The sequence below is a fragment of the Castor canadensis genome, chromosome 7, assembly GCF_047511655.1.
Source record: "Castor canadensis chromosome 7, mCasCan1.hap1v2, whole genome shotgun sequence".
NCBI classification, from domain to species: domain Eukaryota; kingdom Metazoa; phylum Chordata; class Mammalia; order Rodentia; family Castoridae; genus Castor; species Castor canadensis.
In genome coordinates, this window is record NC_133392.1 from 160849950 (window position 1) to 160877073 (window position 27124).

Consider the following 27124-nt stretch of genomic DNA (forward strand, 5'->3'; position numbering starts at 1 on the left):
CTCCATCTGTGGCCAGCTCCTCTCATTGGCTTCCTATGAACTGAGTGACCACTCTCCACCATGCTAACCCCATCTGCCCAAGAGATAGCCATTGTCCTATTCCCCTTTGGCTCTGCTGCTCAAGATTGGCTCCTCCCAGCCATTCACACTGTCCCAATGAGGTCTGTGCTCTGCCTGTCCCCATGAGTCCCCAGTCTAACACAGTGCCTGTGTCTTGTGTGTCTGTTTCTACTGTAGGTAAAAGCCCCACAGTGGCCAAGTCAGGTACCACAGGGCCCAAGGCTGGAAGCAAGATCCCCACCCCCAAGGGAGGCCTGAGTAAGAGTTCTCACAGGACGCACACACAGCGGTGACAGACATTGGTCTTCTTCATCTCCGTCAGGGACTGTGCAAGTTTCCTGAATCTGAACCACGTCTCCTAAAAATTCCTGCAGACGTGGGATCTCTGTGCTTTGTCCCTGCTGTCCCTCAGCTCTTGGCCTCTCACGCGTCACACTCAGTCTGCATTCATGTAAACACAGCGTGTGGATCTGACCAAAGAGCCCTGCCTGGCAGGACCTCCACGCTGCGGCTGATGTCCGGGTTCTGACCTCCGCAGGCCTTTAGAGCAGAGGTTCCGGAGAGAGCCAGACACGGCAGCTAGCAGCATCGCTTTCCTTGCTGCTAGGAAAACTCACACTCAGCCTTGGGCACAGTCTGTCCCACATGGTTGACTGTGGGCTCAGCTGTGGTGGCCCTTGGGGGCAATGGTGGCCTGCATCTGCTGTGCCTTGTCCCATTCAGACCTGTCTGCTAGGCCTCCACCCAGTGCACTTCGTTGCAGGGAAGCAGGGGTCATGTCTGCAGGACTTGTGTTTCCATGGAAACAAGAAATAAAGGCAAAAAGGAAGCTAGAAGACAGCTGTCCTGCCCAGCACACGCCTTGCTCCATACTCATTGAGTGCTGTCCCTGTGACACCAGCCATGTGGCCACCTGGAACCAAGCCCCAGGCCCTAGCAGTCCGTCACACTTTTGCTCAGGGCGTTTGCATTCTCCAGAGTCCTGGAGCGTGGACTGCGGCTGCCTTTCCCTGATGACTCTGTGCTCGCTTGACGCGGGCCTCACACCTGAGCTTTGATTCTGACATGGAGCACCTGCCACCCTACAGACCTACAGACGAGTCCCACCCTCCTCACAGGTCCAGACACTCCACCCAGGCCTCTCGTCCCATCCCTCCACCATGCTGTGACTGGGTCCGCTTTCCCAAGCAGTTCATAGCATGTCAGAAATCCAAGTGCTGTGTGAAGCAGCCCCTCAGCAGCTCTGACAACCCCGTCCCGGGAAGGAGGTCGTTCTCTCCTAGGAACTTCGGTTAGACCGGGTTTCAGCTTCTTACCCACTCAGCTGTGGGAGAGAAGGAACCATGTGAAACACCTGGAAACACCCTAGCACGGCCCTGTGTTCCTGTTACTGCTCCCCCCAGTGCCCAGTCCAGCCAGTACTGAAGGACGGGCCTCCCGTGCCCACCCCAGGGCAGGGGCCAGAGTTCTGCTTGCTTCCTGAGGTTGCAGAAGCAGGCAAAACGCCACTTTGAACTGTTTGAGGGAATTCGTGATGAGGGTGTGAGTGTATAATTAGTGTATAAATATTTGTTAATCCCCAACCATGTGAAACTATAAAACATTTTAAAAAACTAATAGCTGTGTGACCAGTGAACTCCCCGAATTTGCATTGATTGACCTGTTTCTGGCAAACACGTACCTCCTGGTGTGGCTGACTCAGTACTGAGTGAGAGCAGGAGCTACCAAGAGGGCAAGCTTTGGAAAGCTTCGGGGTAGGGGAAAACACAACACTTGAGCAGACAAGCCAGGCACAGATGCCTCAGTGTTTACACATGGCCCTATATGCTTCCGAGCTGCTGGCCACTATTTTCTAATCCAGTTTTAGTAAAATACTTTAAATAAAATACAATGAAAAAAGCTAACCAAGGAATTATTCTTTTCTGTGATCAAAACTTAAGAGGGAAATATGTAATGTTTTCTATCTGTTGTAACTTAAAGATATTTAAAAATGAAAAATACTTCATTTTTACTTCCTGTCTGACTGTTACAAAAGAATCGTGTCGAACAGATGTCAGTGAAAGCGCTCCTCGCTCATGCACGGTCAGGGCCATGAACAAAGGACTGAAGATCTAAAAGGAACTAAGATCCTTTGGCCATTCACAAGTAAATATCTGAATTTAGAACACTGATTGATAATTGAATCTTCACTTATGAATATGTGTGGATATTTAATATTTATTGCTGTTGTTTTCATATTTTAAGATATTAAATAATTTAAAAGAACTGTAGCTACAAACTTGACATTAGAATACAAATGTAAATACTTTTAATGAAAATTTGCAAGTTTTTAATGTTTTAACATAGTTCTCTATTTGTCTTTATTTCAGGTACCAGAATTATAAAATAAGTAATATATTTTTCTTGTTTTAAGACTTGTGTTAACTCACCTTGAGAATGTTAATAAAAAGGTCATTAAATGTTTTGTCACTTTTATTTCAAGATTATAATGAAACAGAGACTTGTAAATTTTTTGACATTAGTAGACACACAAGTGTAGCCTGGGATGGAGGTGGCTGTGGAGAGGCTGTCAGTATCAAGCTGCTGTGAGAGAGTTGGGTCCCTGAAATAAATTGCCAAAGTGAGTTTGCTGCTGAAGACACTAAAAGACTTTAAGGTGTGCCAGGTGCTGGTAGCTCACACCTGTAATCCTAGCTCCTCAGTAGGCAGAGATCAGGCGGATCGCGGTTTGAAGCCAACCCCAGGCAAATAGTTCCTCAGACTCTATCTCGAAAAAACCCATCACGAAAAGGGCCGGTGGAGTGGCTTAAGTAGTAGAGCACCTGAGCATGAGGCCCTGAGTTCACACCCCAGTAACACCAAGAAAAAGAAGAGAATTTGAGCGTTAAGCATCCTTTTAATGTTTACCTTTCCTTTCTTTTAAATAAATCGTTAGGGGCCAGGCCAGTTAGACTCTGACTGTGGTCACACCCTCCCCGTGTATCCAGCTGCTTTGGGCAGAGAGCTGTATCATGGCAGCCCGGCTGCTCTGACCACTCCACAAATGCCTGGAGGAAACCACACTCGCGCTGCAGGGACTACAACTGAAGCCACGTCTATTCAGGAAGGCCTGCTCCAGCCATGGCTGCTTCAGGGGACCTGCACTGGCCCAGCCATCACAAGCTACAGTGCACTCTGGATGACCTTGCCCACCCTGAGAGACTCTAGCTCAGCAAAGAGCGTCTGACGTGCAGTGGAGGCTTGTGACTAATTCTTGGTCAGAAGGCTGTGAAGGGTAAGGATGAGAGAATGTGGGCCCTGGGTGCTGGAAGGGTTCCAGGAAGCTGCCAAGGCCTAAGGACCAAGGATGCCCATACCCAACACCCAAGAGTCAACACAAGCCACTGTGAGAACCAAGGGCTCCCACACCCGAGGCTGCTGAGAGCTGAGGATTACACTAGCTGCTGAGGACCTGGGCCACGGGCGGATGAAAGCCCCAGAGCAATAAGCCTCCAACCTGAGCAGCAGACTACCTGGAGCCTAGAGATAAGCCTCTGGCCTCTACAGGCTGGCCATGGCCTCTAATCCTCAGAACTTGGAGCTGTGAGCCCGTCAGCCCAGCTGACTCAAGGTACTCGAGGGCCCAAGACTGCCAACGTTGGAAGAATTCCTCCTCCCCTACTTCTGACTGCTACCTCAGCACAGCAAAAATGACCCCAGCCAGCTAATGGATGGAGGGGAAGAAGGGAGGGAGGGAGGCAACTATGAAAGATGGATAATTTGATTCTTTTAAAGTTAAGAACTTCTGAGCATCAAGAGACCTTAAAGAAATGGAAAACTGGGAGACATGTTTACCACATATAAACAACAAAGAATTAGTATCTAAAAGATAAAGAACTCCTCCTACACATGAATAAAGGAATAAGCATTTCCTTAACCAATTCCCAAAAGTATGACTAAAAGTAGGAAAATAATTTTATCATTTGGCACAGCCGTTTCCAAACGCTGCTGTGACCGATCACTGGAAGGCAGGTGGCTTAAAGCAACACCAATTCATTAGCTTACAGTGCGGCCAAGCTGACGTCTAGCATGGGCTCGCTGGTCTCGGAGCGCGGGTCTTTTCTTTCTTAGGAAGAACCAATTCCCTTGCTTCTTCCAGTGTCGAGATGTCTGCTACCCTTGGCTTGTGGCCTCTTCGTCTACCTTCAAGTCTTCACTTTGTCACCTGTCCAGTTCCTTCTTTCCTGCCTCTTCCACTTCTAAGGACCCTGGGAAGTACACTGGACCTCCACACCTGTATGGATTCAGCTTGACGCGAGCACAGCCATCCTGAATCATATCAGCCGTGACTGCCTGAGTGATCCTGGCTGGTTTTGCCTGTAGTTTCCCAGAAAGCTACACAGACACAGCTCCTGGATGCCGGGATGCACCTGACTGGCAGCAGCTGAAGACACACCAGGTGCATTCCAGCAGGACAAAGTCACTCTCGTTCTAACCCAAATTACGCATTCACCTGGTCTTGCTGCCACCCGCCCACATTTCTGTTAGACCCCCAATAAGTGCCCTCTGTATGGTTCTGAACCTGTCTGGTCTCACACACTGGGGCCAGGTTGTTCCACAGCACCAATAATTCAGACCATCTCCCACTTCAATACCTGTGGCTTGAACCACCACACCTGGCTTATGTGTTTTTAAGTATGAGCTCAAAAAATCAGTGTACTAACAGGTCATTTCTAAGTCACTGCAAAAATTGCACTAGCTGCCAAAAATGCTTTTTAAACTAGTAGTGGTGATGATTCAGAGATGTGTTGGCAATGTTTGGGATTTGAGGATGGATTCCCAATGCTCCAACCCATGACGTGTGGTTTCTGGGTCAAAGGAAGCATTCCCAGGGATCCATTCTTCGCCTATCTTTGCCCTTGGAGATTCCATTTCAGTTAGCGCACCACATTCAAACCATGATGTTAGTTTTCTTTTGGTCAAAAAGACACTGACCTAGGGCTGCAGGGCAGCTCAGTGGTGAGCACTTGCCCAGCAAGCATGAGGCTCTGGGTTCCAACCCTAGCCCTGGGGGAAGAAATATCCTAGAATTAGGGTGGTTCTTGCAACAGACACCGCTTTATTGGCACATTGTTTGTTCCCTTGAGCTTTAGGCAGTTACACAAGAATATTTTCTTCTTTTTTTTTTTCTGATAGCACTGAGATTTGAACCTAGGGCCTCACCCTTGCTAGGCAGGCACTCTACCACTTGAGCTGCTCCACCAGCCCTTTTGTGAAGGGTTTTTTTGAGATAGGGTCTGGTGAGCTATTTGCCTGGGCTGGCTTTGAACCACAATCCTCCTGATCTCTGCCTCCGAGGAGCTAGGATTACAAACACACAAGAACATTTTCTGAACAAGTGCATGTCATCTTAGTATCACAACCCATTTTCAGAATTTTAAAAGGGATTGGGGTGTGGCTCAAGTGGTAGAGCGCCTGCCTAAGCAAGTACAAAACCCTGAGATCAAACCCCAGTACTACCAGAAAAAAAAAAAGCCATATTCTAAATTTATTTTTTTGGGGGGGGTGACACTGGGGTTTGAACTTTTTAACTCAAGACCCTTGTGCTTGCAAAGCAGGTGCTCTACCACTTGAGCCACACTTCCAGTCCATTTTGCTGTGGTTATTTTGGAGATAGGGTCTCAAAAGCTATTTGCAGCTCCCAAGTAGCTAGGATTACAGGCATAAGCCACAGGTGCCTCGCTCATTTTCAGAACCTTTAAAATACCACAATAATATAAACCCACTGGAAATGATTAAAGATCCTTCCATATACTTTCTGCTTTCTCTCACTGTTGGGGATGTCATGGTCACAAAAAGGGTACCGTAGCACCAATTCTTACATTCTAGTGTGTTTAACCAAAATAACAGCATGTAGAATATAAAAGACCTTCTCAGGAAGGAAGATTTCCTAGGAGCCCCAGCAGACAGATGGCCCCTTAACTGACTGACTAGGCCAGAGTCACAGACTATCCTTACAGCAGTCCTTGGGTAGTACAGGCCTGAGCCCCTCAGGCAAATGATATTTAAAGCCTCTGGGAGCGAGAAGGAAGCAATGGCTGTGGTTTCGGCAGCCAACACCGTCTGGTCGGGCTGCCATGTGGCAGAGGGCACAGATGGCACCTAGGTAACGGGTTTGAGCTTATGCCACTGGCCTGCTCACAGAGGTGGTATGGGAGGCGGTGACTGCTGATGGCAGAGCCGAATGCAATGAAGCAGAGAGCCCGCTGCCCGGGGCTTGTTTGGCCAGTACCCAGGAGCAGACGTGCGATCCACCAGCAAGCCTTGCCGTTCAGAAATAGTGCACCACATTTGGTTGTCCCAGGATTCGAGTCTGACATCCTTGCGCTCACTTCAATGTGGCAATGCACTGTAATTTATCCGTTCTCCCACTGGCAGTGTCACGGCCCATCGGAGGGCTCTTGCCCTGGAGTCATAGACAAGAAGGAAGCTTTATTGATAGGAAGACTGAGCGGGGAGACGCACAGCGGGATCGGGAAACAGGGTGACCCCTGGGCTCTGGAGTATTGCATTATTTATAGATAGGGCTTCCGCCTTAACACAAAAAACAGTACCTGGTGGGATCCTATAGTCCGTTCTTGGCAACTGTGGGCTTCTCCTACTTCCTGGTTCCTGACTGAGCTGCTTCCTCCCGCATTCATGAGGTCACTACAAATTCCCCCTATGGATTGGAGCCCCTAACTACTGTTAGGGAGATAGGACAAGGGGATCAAGTTATTAGGTACTTCCTGCTGAGAAGGGTCGAAGAGGGGCCCTGTGGGAGTCAGGGGTCCAGGCCGAGGGGTGTCCAGGGGCCCACAGTAGTACTGGTGAGGTTGTAGGACCATCTGGAGCTGGAGCTTGACAGATTCTAAACAAGAGGAGACAAAATGAACCAAGCAGTTAAGTGTGCACGGGCCAAAGCACAGGGCTAGGCCCAGAAGTATGAGGTCCCAGGAAAGGGAGTATCCACAGCCAGACAGAGTGGCCTAGTGAGGAAAACAAAGCGCCTAACCAAGATGATTGAGTACTTTGTGTTTTGAGGGTATCTATTATTTTGATGTTTTCTTTTAAAATTTTTTAGATTTTCCTCTACCTTACCCAAGGTGTTAACGTAGAGGCAGCCTGTCTCATTAAGAATGACACAGGTGCCACCTTGCACGGCCATTAAAAGGCCAAATGCCCTATGGTTTTGAAGGACCACAGCTGCCAGGGAATCAGTGGATTTATGTTAGTTTTCTATGGCTGCCACAGTGGCCTTCCAAGACTCATGGACCATGACAGTGAGATTAAGGATCGAATTTTCAAGTAAAGGGAGGTCAACAGACCAAAAGAACTCCCAGAGTGCAGCCATTCTCTTACTGGGATTTTTCAAGTATATAGCCAGTCCACTCAACTGCTTCTGCGAGAATGGGAGGGAGGTGGGGCATAAGAGAGATCTCAAGAAAGGATCCCAGGTTAGGACTATACCCCGAGGAAGTCGTATCTGTTGTGCGATGTATGAGGACATTGGGTAAGGTGGCCACAACCACACATTGGCCCTACCACTCAGTCAGATTTACAGAGGAAAGTGAATCCTGTGAGGTGGAGGTTTACCTTGGTAGAGTATACTTGGGCCATGACAGTTGTGCCATCCTTTGCCAGGGGGAGGGTGGAGCCTGTGAGTGAGACTAAGGCGGCCATAATACCACTCACCATTGCACCTGCTCCTCCCCCCTTGCCCCTGAGAGAGTGAGGTTGGGTTGAATTGGGTGTTGTTATAAATGGGAGAGGAGTGGTTTGTGGCACATATGCTGTTGCAAAGGATGGAAGAGGAAGGAGGTGCAATTTTGTGTCATGTTGGTGAGGGTCCCGGAGGTAAGGTTGAGATTAGCCACCTGGGTTCCATTGAAGGAGTAGAGGGTGAAGTTGCCTTCCCAGGAATTGGTGTGATTGATCCTGAGGGTGGCATTACACAAGGAAGAGTTGAGGGCACCCAAAACACCACTGACACCCACCCTCTCAAAACAGACGGCGTGGGGACGCAAAATGGAGGAAGCTCATCCAAACATCAAGGGAGGGGAAGGTTGTGCCACCTCCATGAGAGGGTATAGGTACACCTGGAGGTAATGTTGTAGAGTAAGGTTTCTATGGCCAGGGGAAGTGCCTTGTAGGTAAGGTCATCAGGTGCCCAGAGATCTTTGGGACAAACCCTGCAATTGGTGAGATTAGTAATCTTGGCCAAGTAGTTGATGGTGGGGGTCCATGGATGATGGTGAAGCACCTGTCCCATAAGAGCGTGGAGGAAAAGAAGTATAAGATTCATGGGAGAGAACACAGAAAAAGGAAACAGAATTAGAGCCCTACGTTGTAGATAGGGCCACTCCCAGGGAGATGTCACCCACAGACCGATGCTCAAGACTATGGTCAGAGAGAGGTAGAGTGTGAGGAAGAGGTGGGGGGAGACATTTGGCATGAGTTACTTTCCTGATGGAGTCTTTTTAAAGAGAAATTTAAGGTCCAAGATGGGCTCACAAGAAAGGTTAATCTCCCCAGTAGCAAATTTAGTGGCAGCAGTGGCAGCAGGGGGAATCCAGCACTTGACTCTGGAGATGTGGACCCAAGATTCCAATCCAGTCACTTGGACTCCTGTTGGGGTGGAAAGGAGTACAGGTAGGGGTTCTGAAGGTCCCCTAGATGGGTTTGACAACTTGACTTTTGCCCCAAGTCACTGGGGCAAAAGGGTGGAGGAGAGGCGGGGAAGTATGAGAGATACCTTGGTATAATTTGGTTAGGACTTGTTGAAACTTGGCTAATGATATGAGAGGTGAGTCTGGCTGTTTCATCATTGAAAATGAGGGCATTAGTAAGGAATGGTCAGCCATGAAGAGCCTCTAAGTGGGTGATGCCCAATTTGCCTGGTGTGTTTCAGAGGCAGGTGAGGGCCAGGGGTTACAGCTTAGGCCAGGGAAGATGGGTCTCCTGGACTAGTTTAGCTAGGTGGCATTTAAGTAGCCCATTGGCCTGCTCCACCTTTCCCGAGGATTGGAGTCTCCAGGCACAGTGGAAGTGGTATTTTATACCTAGAGCCTAGGGTATTCCCTGAGTAACTTCAGCTCAGAATGCTGGGCCGTTGTCACTTTGAAGGCTGTTAAGGGAGACTGAATTGAGGGATGATTTCTTGGATTAAGGCCTTGACTACTTCCTGAGCCTTTTCTGTGGAGCAAGGAAAGGCTTCAGCCCATCCCATGAAGGTATCAACGTACAGGTCCAAGCGAGAGTAGGGGCCACCTGGCATATGGGTGAAATAATTTTGCCAGTCCTCTCTGGGGTAGGAACCTCATCCTTGAGTTCTCAGAGGGGAGAGAGGTTGGTTGCGAGGGTTGTTGCATTGGTAAATTTCACACCTCTTAATATGTCTTGAAGGGTCTCCTGGCTAAGGACCTCTGGCTAAAGACAGGGTGTTTTCTATTCCCAGATGATAGGACTGATATAAAGTCTTGAGGATTTTCCACTGTATGCTTTGGGTTAAGAGGAGTCTGTCCTCGGGAGAGACCCACTATCCTCTGTGGTCCAAATGGTAGCCCTGTGTTGAAGTCATCTGGATTTTGGAGGAAAGATATTGAGGTCTTTCAGGAGGGAGAAGGGACTCTTCCCATAAAAGGGGACCCTGATGGAAGGCCATGGAGCTGCATCTGCTTTTCTATTGCCCAGGGCTATAGGATCGCTACTTTTTTGATGTCCTGGGCAATGCAACTTGTTGAGGCATTGAGCAGTATCTGAGAGCTTTAGGGTCATTTGAGAGTGTTTAATGGGGGACCCAGAGGCCATGAGCATCCCCCATTCCCTCCAGATGGCCGCGTGGGCGTGCAGGATGAGAAAGGCATATTTAGAGTCAGTATAGATATTGACTCTCATGCCCTGGGAAAGTTATAAGGCTTTGGTGAGAGCAGTAAGTTCAGCCAATTGGGCGCTAGTGTTTGGGGGCAAGGGTTCTGCCCACAAGATTTGAGTGGATGTGTGACTACTGCCACCCCAGCCTGGTTTCTCCATTATTAATCAAGGAGCTTCTGTCAGTGAAGAGTAAAAGGTCTGTCTCTGAAAGAGGTTTATCGAGGAGGTCAGGCCTGAGTGTAATTTTTGGCCAGGATCTCTTCACAGGAGTGACTAGGGGCATCACTTCCTGTGGGAAGGAAGGAGGCAGGGTTGAGGTTGGGGCAGGTTTTGAGGTTCACTTCTGGACAATCTAAGAGTTGGGCCTGGTATTTGAGTAGTTAGTTGTCAGATAGCCATAACCCTCCCTTAGAGCTCAAGATGCCTCCCTGGTCATGGAGAGTGTAGACAGTAAGAGGTTTTCCTAAGATAAGCTTTTGGGCTTCCAACTGCAGCGATGGCCCTCAAGCTGCCCGGCCATCCCTTAGCCACACTGTCTAGTTCCTTACTTAGATACCCCACAGGTTGAGGAGTGTTTCCTTGGATGGGTTATGACCCCAAGAGCCAGTCCCCCCTACTCATAGATACATAGTTGGAAAGTGTCCTGAGAGGGTAGGCTCAAGGCTGGGGCCAGGCTAAGGGACTGTTTGAGCTTGAGAAAGGCATCCTGGCTCTCTTTGTCCCACTCAAGGAGGGGTTGAGAATGTTGTTAGCTTTTCTTTGGAGCCAGTATCAGGGGTGAGCAAGCTCAGCATAGCCAGAGATCCAGATTCGACAGAATCCAGTGACTCCCCAAAAGCCTCTTAGTTGTTGGAGGATTTGAGGGAGAGGATACTGTAGATTAGGACAGAGTCACTCTGGACGCAGGGACCTAGTTTGTTTTCACGAACCAATCCAAGATAATTGACCTTAGGGCTATATAGCTGAGCTTTTTCTCTAGAGATCTTAAAGTCACAACTGGTCAAAAAGTTTAATAAGGACTCTGTGGCCCTGGAGATAGTGGGTTCAGCTGGACCACAGAGAAGATCATCCACAGATTGGAGTAAGGTGGCCCCCTGGAATTGCCAGTCAATTAGATCTCATGCCAGTATTTGACCAAAGATGTGAGGGCTATCTCAAAACCCCTGGGGCAGGACCATCCACGTCAGCTGCCCCAAGATTTTGGTGGGGTCCTCAAAGGCAAAAAGTGGTTGGCTATCAGAGTGGAGAGGTATATAGAAAAAGGTGTCCATTAGGTCTATAATTGAGCAGTGTTGTGCATTAGGGGGAATCTGAGCCAGGAGAGTATAAGGACTAGGAACCACTGTGTTCTCACCAACTCACTGATGAGTTAGAGGTCTTGAACTAGTCTCCACTTATTGGAACCCTTTTGTACTGCCAGGATGGAGGTGTTGTAGGAGCTAGAGCATGCAATCAGGAGGCCCTGTTGGGCCTCTGGCTTCAAGGGACATTGTTTTTAGTGAGGGAACCAGAGGGGATATTTTAGGCAGATCCAGACAGGAGCGGCTGTCTTTGCCCTCCCAATGGTGGAGCCATTGGTCCAGATGGGTGGGTCCACTTGTTCTTCAATTAGGGGCATGAAAAATACTCTCCAGGAGGGAGTAGTATTTGGACCTTGAGTTTTGACAAAAGATCCCTTCCCAGCAAGGGGATGGGAGTCTTGGGGACCATTAGAAATGAGTGACAGAAGTGGAAGTCCCCCCAAGAGCAAGCCGAAGGCTGGGTGAAATATCGTTCTAGGGGCTGGCCCGATATGGCCCAAACACTGACTTTGTTGTTAGACCTGGGACCTGGAGGGAAAGAAGTGACAAAGAAGCGGTTTCTTCTGTCCAAAAGGAAGACGACCTGTGCTTCTCAACCATCATGACTACCCAGAGCTCCTCGGTCTGGATGTTGAGAACCAGAGCCTGGACAGGAGGCCCTGGGACCCGTCACTCAAGGGAGTCATCTGGCTCCTTCTCCGAGTGGACGCAGGGACAGTGTGACTTCCAGTGATTACCCTTACAAAGAGGGCAGGTCCTGGAGGGGGATGGGGCTGTCTCCTGTGCTGCCCCTGTCATAGGCACTCTGTTTTGAAGTGTCCCTCCTGTCCACAGTGGTAGCAAGTCCTGACATTTGGTCGCCATCAGGAAGGGGATTCTCTAAGAGCTGCCACTAGGTTGTAGTGTCTTTTGTCCTTTTCTTTTCTTAGTAAGGTCCTGATTATAGTATATAGATTGTAGCCATCTGTACCAATTGCTCTAGTGTTTTACTGCCTTCAGCCACCAGCTTTTGTAGCTTTCCACAGATATCTTGGGCCAATTTGGTAAGGAACTTATCTCTCAGGAGGACCTCCCCAACCTGTGACTTGGAGTCCACTGTGGTGTGTTTTGTAATGGCCTCCTTTAGGCACTGTAGGAAGTCTGTGGGGGATTCATCAGGTCCTTGTTGGACAGCAGTTACCTGGGAGTAATTAAGAGGCTTAACTCTGGCCCTTTTTAAACCCTTAATGGTGAGGTGAATGAAGTGGTGTCTAGCCCATTCATTGGCCTAATTTTGGGGATCCCATCTGGTGTCTGTCCTGGGAACCGCTTGGGCTCCAGTTGGGACCCCAGGATCCTCAGTTTCCCCTTCTGTAGAGGTGGGCTTAATAGAGGACTTATGTAGATGATAGTCACTGCCTGCCTGAATAGCTTGGTCAAGGACTCTCTTGACCAAGAGTTTGGTCTAAGAGTAACATGATATTCCTCCAGGTTAGCTCAAAGGTTTGGATAACAACAATGAAGGCTTGAATGTATCGGTCTGGGTCATCAGTAAAGCCATCTAAGTCCCACTTCATTTCCTTAAGGCCATTTAATGTGAAGGGGACATGAATTCTCTCCGGGTGGCTCCCCTCCGTCCAGGTACTGGCTGGAGGGGGTAGCAGCCCACAGCCTCTGAATAAGGGGGTAGGGGATTATAGGAGTTGGGCAGTCATTTTCCTTAGATGGAGGGGAGGAAACTGTCCTCTTGGGGGTAGTGGGGGATGGGTTAGAGGCATCCCTTTTCTTTGGTGTGCCCTTACAAACCATAGCCAGAGTCTGAGCATCTATTTTACATTGTCCCACCCATTCAGGATGTTCCCCAAGGAGGAAGAACAGTTGTACATAGGGGATCTCCATCCATTTGCCCTCCCCTTTGCAGCAGAGATCAAGCTGGAGGATGGTATTGTGGTTGAGAGTCTCACCCTCAGGCCATTTTTCCTGGTCCCCAAGGGGATATTGGGGCCAGACCTAAGTGCAAAAGAGAATTAGAGCCTTCTTGTGGAGGCTGTCAGGGTCTATGTCTCTCCAATGTTTCAGCAAGCAGGCAAGAGGAGACCTCTCCAAACTCGGGAGGAAGAAATGCCCATCTGGAAAAGGAACATGTGGTCTACAACAGAGGAAATATTCCACATTATGGCCATTCCGATAAGGAACTGCCTCCCAGGGAAGAGTGTCCTCTCCCCTCTGATTGATCCCTTCTGTTGTCTGTGACCAAGACTGAGGGAAAAGCTGAAAGGGGCTTCCAGGTTACAGTCACCCTACTGGCGTGGCCCTGACCACAAGTTGCCCTGCCAGCCTTAAAGCCCAAATGCTTACAATACCTCCAGTTAGTAAAGGCATCTAGCTCAAAGAGAACTCGCGGAGGAAGGGCTCAATAGAGCCAGCGGAGGTCAGCCAGGTTTCCTGGAGGAAGTTACCGGAAAGAGTGTTTCCTTAGAAAATGTGATCCTCTGTGCACTTTGGGAGCAGACGTGACGTGGGAGAAAACCCAAGGGGCCTGTGCCGTGACAACGGTGTAAATGCACTCCCAGGGAAGGGCTGGGGGTGGAGGTGGGTGTAAGGGCGAACAACGTTTGGTGAGATGCTGTGAAAATCCCCCAAAATTGACAGTTGGGGGGCATATGTCATCCAAGGAAAGTAGGGGAGCAACAAGGGGCAGGGAAACTCCTGGGGGCAAAGACACTTTATCACGTCCCTACTAGATGAGGGCATAGTCCCCTCCCATATGGCCCTGAAGAAAGTCACCCAGTGGGGTGGGAGAAAAGGGTCTTAGGGTCATAGTGTGGAAATGAGAGGAAGAGAAAGGGCTTGGAAACATGAGGGATTCAGACTCGCCCACGTGGCAACAGGCAGTCCCGTATAAACCCCGGGACAGGCTCAGCATTTGCACTGGATTCTGCTAGAAGTCTTAGTGGGCTTGAGAAATTCTCCTTCGCTCTCAGGAGAAACCTCCCTAGAGACAGAGAAAAGAGGCAGCCAGAGAGTTCTGCTTTTGGCCATTCTGCAGCAGGGGGGCTCTCCCAAAGACAGCGTCCACAGGAGTGCTGGACGATCACAGTCACTTCCCTGGCAGACTGTCCCTGGTTAGGCTTCGTCCTAGGGAGAAGAGGGTCCTTTCATGGTCACCAAAATATCACTGGCGCATTGGAAGGTTCTTGTTCTCAGAACACTCCTACGCATAAGAGGCTGGATCACTGGAGTTATAGACAAGAAGGAAGCTTTACTGATAGCAGGAATTTCAGGTGCTCAGGGTTCTTGAGCCTGCTCTGAGAATGAAAGCACAGACAGACTCCAACAGCAGAGGTCAGAAAGATTTTAATTTGTAGAGAATTTAGTTGGAGAAAAGAGAAGAGAAAGACTGCATATTGGAGAACGCAGGGGGACCCGGAAACCGGTGATCCCCGTGGGCCAGGGTGGGGAGTGGGGTTTTATAGCCTATTTGCATGGCCTGATGGCAGGAGATGCCTTTCAGATGCAAACAGGCGTTTCCTAGGAAGGAGAAGTGTCTCCTTGACCTCCTGAGGTCTGTCCTTCAATAGGAAAGGCTAAGCGGGGAGATGCACAGCGGGATCGGGAAACCGGGTGACCCCTGGACTCTGGAGTATTGGATTATTTATAGATAGGGCTTCCGCCTTACACAAAAAACAGTACCTGGTGGAATCCTATAGTCCGTTCTTGGCGCCTGTGGGCTTCTCCTACTTCCTGGTTCCTGACTGAGCTGCTTCCTCCGCCTCATTTGTGGGGTCGCTACAGCGGGCACTGAGGGGCTGCCTGTGTTCCTACAGCCCACGAGAGGACGTGCAGGAGCCGCTGGACTCTGCCCCAAAACCTACTCCGCAGAGCCCACCAGCGAAGAAACACAGGTCCGGGCCGAAGGCCACGGTTTCACATCACTGATGTGCGTACAGGGCGGGGCGCACGGCGAGCTACCTCCCCTAGGCGGAAGAGACCGCGACAGTTACAAAGCTCCTGGGTACTGCGCTCGGGGAATGGAGGCCTGCATTCGGTCCTCCCCTGGCCCACAGTGCTCCGCGCGCGACGCTCGCAGCAACCTCCCAGTCCCTCTTCTCTATGGCACGCGTCGCGGCTCTCTAGCAGTCGAGCGAGCTCTCTATGGCTCTTTCCGGTGCAGGCCGGAAGTGACGCAACGCGCCCCGGAAGCCCGGTGCAGGAGGCTGCGGCGTGATGGCGGCGGCGGCGGCGGCGGCGGCGCCTGTGTCCGAGGCCTGGCCCGAGTTGGAGCTGGCGGAGCGCGAACGGCGGCGCGAGCTCCTGCTGACCGGGCCTGGGCTGGAAGAGCGGGTGCGGGCGGCGGGCGGGCGGCTACCGCCGCGGCTTTTTACGCTGCCGCTGCTGCACTACCTGGAGGTGAGCGGCTGCGGCAGCTTGCGCGCGCCGGGGCCGGGCTTGGCGCAGGGCCTGCCTCAGCTGCACAGCCTCGTGCTGCGGCGCAACGCGTTAGGACCTGGCCTGAGCCCCGAGTTGGGGCCGCTTCCCGCGCTGCGCGTCCTCGATCTCTCGGGAAATGCGCTGGAGGCGCTGCCTCCGGGAGAGGGCCTGGGCCCCGCCGACCCGCCTGGCTTCCCGCAGCTACAAAGCCTCAATCTCAGTGGCAACCGGCTACGAGAGCTGCCCGCCAACCTGGCGCGCTGCGCCCCGCGCCTGCAGAGCCTCAACCTCACCGGCAACTGCCTGGACGCCTTCCCCGTCGAGCTCTTCCAGCCCGGCGCGTTGCCTCTGCTCAGCGAGCTGGCGGCCGCCGACAACTGCCTGCGGGAGCTTAGCCCCGACATCGCTCACCTGGCCTCGCTTAAGGTCAGCGGGGACCCGGAGCGGGGAGAGAGTCCCTCTGTCCTTCACTGACAAGGGGCTGGGGCACTCCTTCTGGGCTGCTGTGACCGCCTCTGAAGTCGGCCCATCCCTCGTCCCCTCCCCAAGCAGACTAGCGCTCTCAGGCTGGAAACGGGTCAGGAGCAAGAATCCAGCTTTAGTTTTTTCTTTTTCTTTTTTGTATATAACCGTGTAGTGAGTGGGCCTTGAAGTGGCAGGGCACAAAAATATGAGAGAACTGGAATTTACATCACGTTCAGTAGTGAGATTTTCTACGTGATGATTCTCTTGAGTCTAAGAACAGCTTTCAGAAGTCGGGGTAGTGGTTCCTGTTTCTTAGAAAGCCAAGGCGCCTGCACAGAGCAAGCAGCAAACACTGCTGGATAGGGATCAGATTCTTGTTCATCCTGGATCCCTAGGTTCCAACATGCTTGGATTCCCGAGTGGAGCCCATTCATTAGATCTGTTGAGTGAGGGGCTGGAGGAAGCAAGGCTGACAACCTGCCACCATTCTGATGTTCTATGTATCTTCCTTCTTAGTTGCACTTAGCAGGGCAGGCCTGCATCTCTTCCTTCTGCTTCTCATCCTTAGGCTTATGTGGGGGAAACTTCTTGTGTAGGTGGCTTAGCAGCTGGATTTGTAGTAAAAGTTACTTTTGAAATATAAGCAGCTTGTTTTGCAAATTTACCTTTATCAGTATAGATGTGTATTTGTTTCTGTGTGTAACAGTCTGTGTGAGTATTTGTGGTTAGAAATGGATCAGGCACTCTGCAGAATGACTAGCACCTGCTGGCATTTCCTGGAAGAGGCAGTGGGGCAGTATTCCCTGAGAGTACTGAGGTCTCCGAACTGTAGCTGACCCTTTGCAGCTCAGTCGTGAACCCTGAGGTACAACATTGTCTGCCTTACCTGCCCATGTGGTGGATGTTTGGTTTCCTAGGAGGCTCACAGGGCAGGTGAGGTGAGTGTCCTGACAGGGTGCCCACAGTCACGTGTGCTGTCCTGGCTTAGCTGACTGGTTCTGCTGCTCTTCCACTGGTTACTTGGTTGGCTGTGGGCTGAGCTGGACTGGCTGGCCACTCTGCTGGCATCTTGTTACTGCTCCCCCCCTCATCACATGGTACCTCAGGGCTCCTCGGCACAAATGCGTGAATTGCTAGGCCTCGAGGTTCAGAACTGGAACTAGCATCCTTCACTTCCCGCACGGTAAATAAGCACTTCCCGTGGGCATTGCTTCATGTCCACCCTCACAACCCTTTCCCAGGAGCGTGTCTGCACAGTCAGTATCCCCAGCCAGTAGAGGAGCATGTGGTGATGCTGTCTGTGGCCACTGTGTCCGGTAAGAAGAGTGCTCAGCTCATCCAGACAGAGGTAGGGAGACCTGAGCACAGCACACAGCTTCTCCTGGGCGGTGGGAAGTGCAGTGTGAGACTGCTGTTGGTGCCCTCCATCTGGAGTAGGTCCAGGGACTTCTGCTTCCCTTCAGTGCTTGCCCTTCATCAGAAAAACCCAGACTTTATTTCTACCACCCAGGGCTGAGCTGAGCATGCTTGAGAGGAGGGTCCTCCTTAACAGTGCCACCACATTTCTAATACTGCTTTTGCACCACTGGACCCTGCTCTATCTGCCCTCCACCTCGCTCTCTCCCTCCTTTTTTCCTGCTCTGTGTTCCCTTAGGGCCTCCAGACAGATCCTGGGCTATCATTGGGGCCATTGCATCCTACTCTGACATACTTTTTATTTGATGGTGGCTGTCCCTGAAAGATGCCCCACCCAACACACAAATGCCATTGTCCTTTGTGGGGGATCCTCAGCGGGCTGCTGGTTTGAAGCTTGTCTGTTAGATGCTTCTGACACTGTAGCCTGCCCACAGCATGTCTCAGTCCTGTTGCCATCACCCTTTCCTGTTTGCCTTGCATTTCTTGTCTGCTGCTTTTTCCAGATCTTAAACAACTTGCTTCTGCTCCCATTCAGCCAAGTTTGTGTGGAACAATGAGTTTTTTACCCCAGTGACATTCTCAAGCATTTTCTCCAAAGCCCCTTTGGGCATCACAGCCCCCATGTCTAGTGTGTGCCCACAAGGCTGCATACAGACTGCTGCAAACTGACCCTCAAACACAGCCCAGCACCCAGGCCCACAGGCCTCTGGGTAGGTCTGTTCCTGTGGGCTGGTAACCAGTGGACTGCAGCAGCTGGTCCCGGCTCACTCTAATGCTGAAGCCAGGGTTACGGAAGGGGGTTGTGCACACTCTAGAAACCTGGCTCAGAACCAGTGTGGTTCCTGTGCTGCCAGCTAGTGGTGCCATTAGTGATGCTTGGGAGGTCACCCCAGATTCCAGGATAGGCTCTGTCAACATCAGGAGGGGCTGGCGGGCACATGCAGGGCAGGCTGCAGGGCCACCAACCCAGTCAGTCCATCCCACCCAGGCCTGCTTGCCAAGTAGACAATGGCCTGGAGATGCACAAAATACAGGTTGAGTATCCCTAGTTCTAAAATCCAAAATCTGAAACTTTTTGAGCACTGACAAGTGGAAAATTCCATAAATGAGTTCATGTAGCAGGTCACAGTCAGATGTCAGACACAGTAAAGTCATTGTGTAGGCTTGACCTACCTTTGGGCTATGTGTAGATTTATAGAAAACTAATTACACTTGGGTTCCATTATGCATGGATATTTCATCGTGCATCTGTAGATGTTCCAAAATCTGAACAAATTCCAAATCTGAAACACTTGTTTTAGAAGTGTTAACCTGCAGTGACAGTTGTTAGATGGACTGTCCCACCTAGGTCATGCCCCACCGTCACTGGTGCTAAGTGGCAGACTCCCTCCGGGGCACGTGTGGGCCAAGACCAGCCTTGCAATCTTACCCAGCAGGCCTGGTTCTGCTTGGCCTGGCCCTTCCTCTTCCAAGGGCTTGTATTCCTTCTTTTATGTTCTTCCTGTTGGCCTTTTACAGTTATCTCCTGTTTCCTTAGTTTTTACTGTACATTTGGAGGTATGTTCATAGCTTCTTCCCTGTGCTGAGCTGTGTCACCACCCCCAAGCAGTCTGATGGCTTGAGCCAGACAGATTCCACTCAGCTTCCATCATATCTTGGAGTTGAGAAATTCCACTGATGTTGCCCTGTATACCAGCTAAAGTAGATGATGTCTCTGACTAGCAGGCCCACCCCCTCTTTGCTGTGCAAGTGAGATCTTCCACCTGTCTCGCACCTCCATGCCCACAGTGTGACTGGGACTCAGTCACACGCAGAGCACTCATGATCACTTGCTGCAAGGCACCCGCGTGTCACCTCATCTCAGTGCAGAGGCAAGGTGTTGTGCCCATGTAGCCACAGACCTCCCTCAGGACTCTCCCAGAGCCCCAGAGGGTCCAGTCCTGGCATCAGCAAGCAAAGACCAAGGCCAGCTAGAGCACTCCACTGACTCTGGAAGAAAATGAGAAAGAAGCATTTACTCAGGGTTCCCAAAGCTGCCGCCAGCCAGTCACACTGGGCCAGGATACCTGTCAGGAAAGAGAGGTGCAGAGTATGCATTAGCCTCTTTACCACCACCCAGCAGAGGGGAGGAGTGAGACCCTGCACCCCCACACTCAAGCTCCAAGAAGGGAGAAGTGTAAAGGCAAAGGGGCCACTGCCCCTCCAAGGTGTTGGCAAGACAGTAGTTTGTCTGTCCCATAGTGATAGCTATGAGAGGTTCTTCTCCTTGGACTCCGGGGCTTCACAAGTGTCTGTGGCACCACCCACTGGCCCAACACCTTTCCTTAATGAAGGGCTGAGAGCCCTTCATTCTCTGTTGTTTTCCTTCCCACATGAAATGGGGCAGTGCCACTGGCAACTTCATTATTTCAACATACAAAAAGGAAAGCTATTTGCTATTTGGAAGAAAAAATATTCTTTCTTTTTTGTTCATTGAATTAAAAAAAAAAACCTCAGTACCATTTTGGGAACCTGTTATGGTGGGAAGAAGTGCTGGTTCGTAAGTGTGTTCTCGTTCTACACCTAGACACCCTTCTTACCTTCTCCACTCAAGTGGCTGATCCTTGAGCTGACTATAGTTGCCACCACAGATAATCAAGCAAGAGTAAGATGTTGAGTGAGAGGTTACTGGCACCATAGCTGACACCTTTCTATTGGAGAAGCGCCTTGATTGGTGACTTCTTGCAGGATAGAGGTGGGGCGATTAACTGGGCATGTTGGGGTATGCTTGTAATCCTTCATACTCTGGAGGTGAAGGCAGGAAGATTGCAAGTTCCAAGCCAGCCCAAGCAAAAAAAGGTAGCAAGATCCTGTCTCTAAAAATAAAAAGGAGGGGACTGAGATTATAGCTCACAGTGGTAGAGTGTTTGCCTAGCATGCATGAGGCCCTGTAGGGAAGTTACTGCCAAGGTCAGTGACTGCAGGGAATGTGATTTTTCTGTAGCCATGGCTCCCCAGGGATGTGTCACAGTAGAGGGGCTCGTGGTCTCAAAGTCTAGATGTTGTGACTATTACTGCTTTCTCTTCAAGGTGTTGGACCTCTCTAATAATCAGTTGAGTGAGATTCCTGCTGAGCTGGCAGACTGCCCCAAGCTCAAGGAGATCAATTTCCGAGGGAACAAGCTTCGAGACAAGCGCCTGGAGAAGATGGTCAGCAGCTGCCAGACCAGGTCCATCCTGGAGTACCTGCGTGTTGGGGGCCGGGGATGCTGCCGAGGCAAGGGCAGGGCAGAAGGCTCTGAGAAAGAAGACAGCCGGAAGAAGAGGAGGGAGCGGAAGCAGAGGCGGGAGAGCGGCGAGGGGGAGGAGGAGGTGGCAGATGTGGCCAGGCTGCTGCTCAGGGTCCTGCACGTCTCTGAGAACTCTGCACCTCTGACAGTCAGAGTGAGCCCTGAGGTCAGGGATGTGCGGCCGTACATCGTGGGCGCTGTCGTGAGAGGCATGGACCTGTATCCTGGAAACGCACTCAAGCGTTTCCTCACCTCCCAGGTGTGGAACGGGCTGTGAGACAGTGAGGGTGAGGGGCACCAAATGCATACTGGAGATGAGTTCTGGGGCCGACAGGAGAGGCAGGGCAGTAGGCTAAGCTGGGTGGTTGGCATGCCTCAGTTTCTTCCCCTCAATAACGGAAGCAGAACAGACCCTGCATAGTGTGGGTGAGGTAGGTCTGGCCTGCTGTGCCCTGGGGGTGCTCATCACCTCTCCCCAGTGCATACTGGAATCTGTTGAGAGCTTGGTGTCCAGAGCACCCTCTTCTCAAGTGTCTGTGGCCTGTCCCTGGTCTTTGCCTTGACTTTTCCACATGCGGCCTTTACAGTTTACCTTATTCTGTGAAGATGGCTTTATTGGCATAAAAAATGGCTGCTCCTTGAGTTTCTTGTATTTTGGTAGATGTTCCGATTTTTGTAATAAATTGCACTTTGAGTTTTACATAAGATGCTGTTAGTGTCATTACTACTTAGAAGCATGTCCTTAATGTGAGTAGTTTAGGTTTTGGCTAGACCAACTTCCTGATAATCTGTTCTGTGACATCTGCCCCACTTTTAAAATAGAAAGCACATCTTTGTGCATGTGCCCAGCAGCAGCAGATGCCACTCTGTGAGAGGCAGACCTATGTTGCCCCCCTCGAACCCCATTCCTTCCCTCTGCAGCTCAGGGAGGAAGCCAGCAGGTGCTCGCTGAACCTGCCAAGATGCGGAACTCAGACCAGTCTGTGGGAGAGACCTGCTGGGATGAGTTTTCTTCCGAAGTCCCACTCTTCTTTCTGTGTTCATAAGTTTTAACTCGGGGTGGGTTCTTTAAAATCTCAAATACTGTGCTCTAGAATTAAAGTGCAGTGCTGCTGTTGAATAGTTCAGAGAGTTTTGCGGGTGATGACTCCACAAAACAAATACTTGTCTGGGAAGGCAGAGAAAGGCATCAGGGGAAGCCCTGTTCTATGAAGGGAGGAGGGGGCAGAGGGTCCTGCAGGCTGCCAGATGTGGCTACCTCACTGCTCTTGGGATCCCTCACCCTGAAGCCTGCTTGTTTATTCTCATGTTGTAGACTAAGCTCCATGAGGACCTCTGTGAGAAGAGGACGGCAGCCACCATTGCGACCCATGACCTCTGTGCTGTACGAGGGCCCCTACTGTACACAGCCCGGCCACCCCAGGACTTCAAGGTGCTGCCTGTCCTACCCTGCTCTGCCTGCACCTTAAGGTTTTCCTTAGGGTTTTTCCAAGATGTACAGGTTGATGGTTGAGCCCGAGCATCCTAAAGTAATCTGGCTCCCAGCAAGGCCATGGCTGAAGTGAGGAGCCAGGCCCTATCTGGATTATGTCCCACTTGCAAAACATCTGTCTTGGGTTGATTGTGTAAACTGTGGCTGCACAGTGTTGCTCTTGGCTGTTGCTTTCCATGCTCAGATTGTGCCCTGAGGCTGGGGGCCCTCAGGTTCCAGCTGCCCATCTGACCTGGCCAGCTCTGACTGTCAAGCCCTGTCTCATGAATCTTCTGAGCACTTGTAGACTCTTAACAAACACAGTTGTCCTTTAGCTGGGTTTAAGGTGAAGCTCAACTTTGGAAGTATTTGAGTGTTGGAGGACTCCAGTCCCCAGTACAGCTTGTCTAGTGGTGATCACATGGGACATGCTGGCATGTTCTGTCCTGGGTCTCCTGGTTTCTGCTCTGGAGATTTGCCAGCTCCCTCGGTCTGGAGACTAGAGTTGGGAGAGGTGTGGGCTGCTGTTAATGCACAAAGGCAAGATCCGCAGGACAGTGAGCTTGGGTTGGGAGGCTAGCGCATATCTTGGATTTCTGCCCGGACAGATCGTCCCCTTGGGGCGGAAAGAAGTCAAAGCCAAGGAGCTGGTACGGCAGCTGCAGCTGGAGGCCGAGGAACAGAGGAAGCAGAAGAAAAGGCAGAGTGTCTCGGGGCTGCACAGGTGGGTCAGCTAGTGCTACAGCATTGGGATGGCAGCATACCACTTTCCATTGAGTCGTCTCCTGCTTCTCAGCAAGTTCCCAAAGTTGCCAGAGGCTGAAAACTTCTTAAAAGTGCAGGAGGGAGGAAAGAAACCTCCTCACACTTCCTGCTCTTCAAGGAACCCATGCTCAGTGTCCAGGAGTAGAGAGCCTGCTCCAGGGAGCCTGTGGGTGCTGAGGTGGAGATTTCACCCCTTTTTCACAGAAGCAGGGTGGCCCTTGGGACAGGATGGAAACTAGCCAGACTTACCTGGCTCCTGCACCATTGGGCACATCAGCAAGGACGAGTGCAGAGATCGACTGTGCGTGCTGCTTGGAAGCAGGTTGAGCTCGTGCCTTGATGTGGCACTAATTATGTCCATGGAGCTGTTTGCTCCTCTTATTTGCTTGGTTTTGCCCATAGATGTGTTCTAACAGCCTGCCTACAATCTGTGTTTCTTCCCACACAGATACCTGCACTTGCTGGATGGGAAGGAAAATTACCCTTGTCTTGTGGATGCAGATGGAGATGTGATTTCTTTCCCGCCAATAACAAACAGTGAGAAGACAAAGGTAGGGCAGTGTCCAAAAAGTGGATGTGTCTTTCAGGCTTAGAGTCCCCTCTTGTGGTGATAGAAATGCAAGTAGAGTGGCTGAGGTGGAGACCTGCTCACACCTGGTACTACCCCATTGCCATGAGTTACAGGCTCCAGTCTGCAGCCCTCATTAGAATGTCACAGTCTTTGCTTTTTGTACTTTTGTAGATTTTTCTATAGAATCTGTGTTGTAGTTGCTGGTGTCCACTTCTGATAACTTTTCTTTTCTGAAATCTAACTTTTTTAAGATTAAGAAAAAAACATGTGACTTGTTCTTGGAAGTAACAAGTGCCACCAGCCTGCAGATCTGCAGAGACATCATGGACGCCCTCGTACTGGTGAGTAAACTTCTCCCAGCAGGGCAACATGGCCACCTCAGGCTTCACGGGGTACAGAAGCCTGTCTTTCCTGGGTCGCCTCTCAGCTCTCAGTTAAAAAGAGAATTTTTCTTTGCAGAAAATGGCAGAACTGAACAAATACACTGTAGAAAACAAAGAGGAAGGGTCACTCTCAGATACGGAAGCTGATGCACTTTCTGGACAACCTTCAGATCCCCAAAGGAACCCAAGCCCTAGGAAGGATGGACTATGCCCCCTGGTGGTGGAGCAGGTTCGTGTGGTGGACCTGGAGGGGAGCCTGAAGGTGGTGTACCCATCCAAGGTGGACCTGGCTTCTGTTCCTCCCCATGTGGCTGTGGTTCGCTGACAAGCCTGGCTACACATCAGTGCCAGAAGGCTGTGTCACACGTGCCATTGATGGTTTTGCAGAGCTCATGGGTGGTGATGCTGAGTTATCCAGTACCTTTCAGCTCGGTGTTTTTAAGATGTCTGTGCTCTTTGTTCTGCCTTTCTAGGTTGTTGTTGTTAGGTGATGCTGTGTTGTCATTACAACACTACCCTGATCTCACTGGTTTTCATGGAATTACTCAACTACTGGAAATAACTGTTCAAAATGTTCTGAATCATGTAGACACATAGCAAATAATCAACAGGAAAGAAAGACACTAGATGTGCTTTGAACGTGCAGGTGTAAATCGGGATGGGAAAGGATGTGCATTTTATTGAACCGCGGTGATTCTTCTATGACATGGCATCTTTTTACGTCATTTGTGCCAATAGTGGAAGAACATCATGTTCCCAACTTGCATTGATTTTAACCTTTTTATTTAAAAAAGTTTTTAACGTGACCTTAGAGTTGGCAGAGTTACTTTCTTGGGATGTGGCTGTTGGGAGTGATTGAGGGGTGGGAACTGTGCGGGGCCTTCCAGGTGAGCAGCCCCAGGTCTGCGGGCAGCACCAGGACCTGCCTCACATGGCTAGGCCAGGTGTAGAAATGGTGGCTGGTCATCCCTGGTACATCAGCCCCACAGCCACCACAGGTGTCTCTACCCAGCTCTGCATAGATGTGCGGGTTCCTGGGAGTGGACAGGAAGGCTCCACCTGTAGACTGTCAGCTGTTGTCAGTGACTGGGGAAGGCATCAGGCTTTTTAACCAAAACTCATCAAGTATGCGTGCCAAATGAGTGGCTCTCCAGCCTCTTATGTTTTACATGTATCCCATTCTGAACCATGTCTGTGCATGTGTTTGTGTGCGGTCAGCTGCAAACGGAAGCTGCCTTCCTGACCCCATGCCTTACCATCTGGCTGCAGGAAGAAAGACTCACTAGCCTTTGAATTGGTGACACTGTCTTCTGTTTGATGGTCTTTAACCTAAATGGACAGTTTCTGTGCTCTGCAAAGACTGATAATCGTCTCAAGCTTTTGCAAGAGCTCCACTAGCTTCAACCTCAGAGCCAGAGCAGCTGGGGCAGAAGGTCCTTGCAAAGCTGGGTGGCTTTCCAGAGCTTCTGTAGACACACGATGCTTTGCACTCCAGGCCTCCACATCAGTCCCTCTGGAGGATGAGGGTGATAAGGATGAGCTTTCTTGGTGGCCTGGCTGGGCTGCCAGGCCCAGCTGTGCCTGGTGACAGCTTTTCCTCTGGTTAGCCAAACTTACCAAATGTCTGTGTAGGTGGGTGGCCTTGGCTTGTCTCATGACTCACTGTTGGGCTGTCAAGCTGCTGATGTGTATCTCTGTGAGGCCCAGGATACCCTCCCTAGACAGGCACCTCGGCAGTTACTCAGGTTCCTTTGGGTAGCTGCAGCAGAGGGTTACCCACTGTGTGACTCAGCCCAGACAAGAGAGCCAGTCTGTCCTGTGGGCTCCCCAGGACTGGGGCTCAATTGTTGTCATCGTTGTCACCACACTAATGTGAACAAAGCCACCAGCTCCTGCCGATCTCTTTTCTGATGCAGCCTGATAGTGTGTGAGATTTTGGAAATATTTGAATTCACATCAGAAAGCCTCTTTGTTCTTTTTGCCATTCAACTCTCTAATAAAAAACATTTGATAGGAAACATCTCTGCTCCTACCCAGTAATCCTTTCCTACTGGCGTCTTCAGAGGCCATGGGGACCTAGGGCTTGTGCAGTCAATGTGTGATGCTCCTACACTCCCTGCCCAAATCTGGACCCCCATCAGGGTCTCCCTCTGTCTAGTTACTAGGGTGGGCCCAGCATTCTATCCTTCTCCTTCTCTGGGAGGGGAGCTGAATGGCCCCTGGCAGGGTCCCATCCATTCTCTTCCTGTAGCTTTTAGGGCCTGAGCCCAGGGACCTGGCCTTGGAGGTTGGAGTGGGGCTGAGGCCTGAGTGGAGATCACTGAGGTAGCTGAGTGGATGCTGTAGGCATTTGGAGTGCTGGCCCATCTAGTGCCTCTGAACTTGTGTTGCAGCCCTGCAGGGGTAATGCAAGAGCCCCAGGCCAAAAATGGTGCTAACTGCCAGGGGTAAGCTGGCGGTGCCTATCTGGCTTCAGGGCACAGGGTATGGCTGGCTTGGTGGGGCAGACCCCAGCGTCACCAGGGAGCACTAGACCTTCTGGAGGAGCTCCTGGTCCTTCCTCCTTTTCACTCCCAGCTGTTGCCTCTAGTGTGTGGAAAGCCCCTGTACATTGTCCCTCCCATCTCACCTCTCCACTGCTCTGGTCCAGCTGGCTCAGGCACATTGGGCCTGTCTACCCACACCCCTACTCCTAGGGCTCCTCCGTAGGAGCAGCCTCCCTCTGCCCTGTGCCCTGCCTGCCCCTGACCAGGGCCACACCAGGCCTTGGGGACCTCAGGACATTTGGGCAGTGTTGAGCTTGGGGGGCTCCCCAGAGGCTGGGTAGCCACAAAATGCTCTCCCCTTGACTCCCAGTCTGGGGGCCCAGCAGCCTGTATCTCCCCACAGCCCCCACTTGGTGCCCATCCTGCAGAGGCTGCAGAACTCCAGCTGGCTGCTTCTCCCCAGGGGTGGCTACACCAGGGTCGGGGGTCTCTTGGAGCTAAGGGGCAGGCTTCCACCGAAGGGCTGCTGCCTAGAGACCATGGCCCAGGACAGTCCCCACCACTCTTCAGAGTCCCAGCCAGTGGCCTCTTTGGAGTGGGGAAGTGCCAGTGGGGAATGTCTCTGCCCTCCCTGCC

The 27124-nt window shown here is 51.0% G+C and overlaps 2 protein-coding genes and 1 long non-coding RNA gene across 9 annotated transcripts in view; 2 read left to right on the forward strand and 1 right to left on the reverse strand.

Annotated features, from left to right (window-relative positions):
- Cep104 (centrosomal protein 104) overlaps positions 1-2519 on the forward strand; it is a 35740-nt gene extending 33221 nt beyond the window's left edge. For all 7 annotated transcript variants that reach the window (XM_074081524.1, XM_020158374.2, XM_020158373.2 and 4 more), the window contains one exon: positions 238-2519. In XM_074081524.1, the coding sequence (XP_073937625.1) occupies positions 238-353 (116 nt within the window). In that variant the 3' untranslated portion in view covers positions 354-2519. The remainder of the gene's footprint in view (positions 1-237) is intronic.
- Positions 2520-15309, reverse strand: LOC109682853 (uncharacterized). Its single transcript, XR_002212032.2, has 3 exons — positions 14925-15309; positions 6654-6949; positions 2520-6505 (listed from the first exon to the last, which is right to left on the reverse strand). It is a non-coding gene; the product is annotated as an uncharacterized lncRNA (long non-coding RNA).
- Positions 15310-15447: 138 nt separating this feature from the next.
- Lrrc47 (leucine rich repeat containing 47) lies at positions 15448-26020 on the forward strand. The gene is made up of 7 exons (XM_020158375.2): positions 15448-16088; positions 20613-21071; positions 22128-22244; positions 22892-23007; positions 23497-23599; positions 23871-23960; positions 24079-26020. The coding sequence occupies exons 1-7, from the start codon at positions 15459-15461 to the stop codon at positions 24325-24327; spliced, it is 1764 nt and encodes a 587-aa protein (XP_020013964.2). The 5' UTR covers positions 15448-15458; the 3' UTR covers positions 24328-26020.
- The last annotated feature ends 1104 nt before the right edge of the window (positions 26021-27124 follow it).

Coding starts and splice junctions, on each gene's coding strand:
- Lrrc47 (XM_020158375.2), top strand. CDS start 15,459: ATGGCGGCGGCGGCGGCGGCGGCGGCGCCTGTGTCCGAGGCCTGGCCC. Junction 23,008..23,496: donor AGTGTCTCGGGGCTGCACAG/GTGGGTCAGCTA, acceptor CTTCCCACACAG/ATACCTGCACTTGCTGGATG. Junction 23,600..23,870: donor CAAACAGTGAGAAGACAAAG/GTAGGGCAGTGT, acceptor AACTTTTTTAAG/ATTAAGAAAAAAACATGTGA.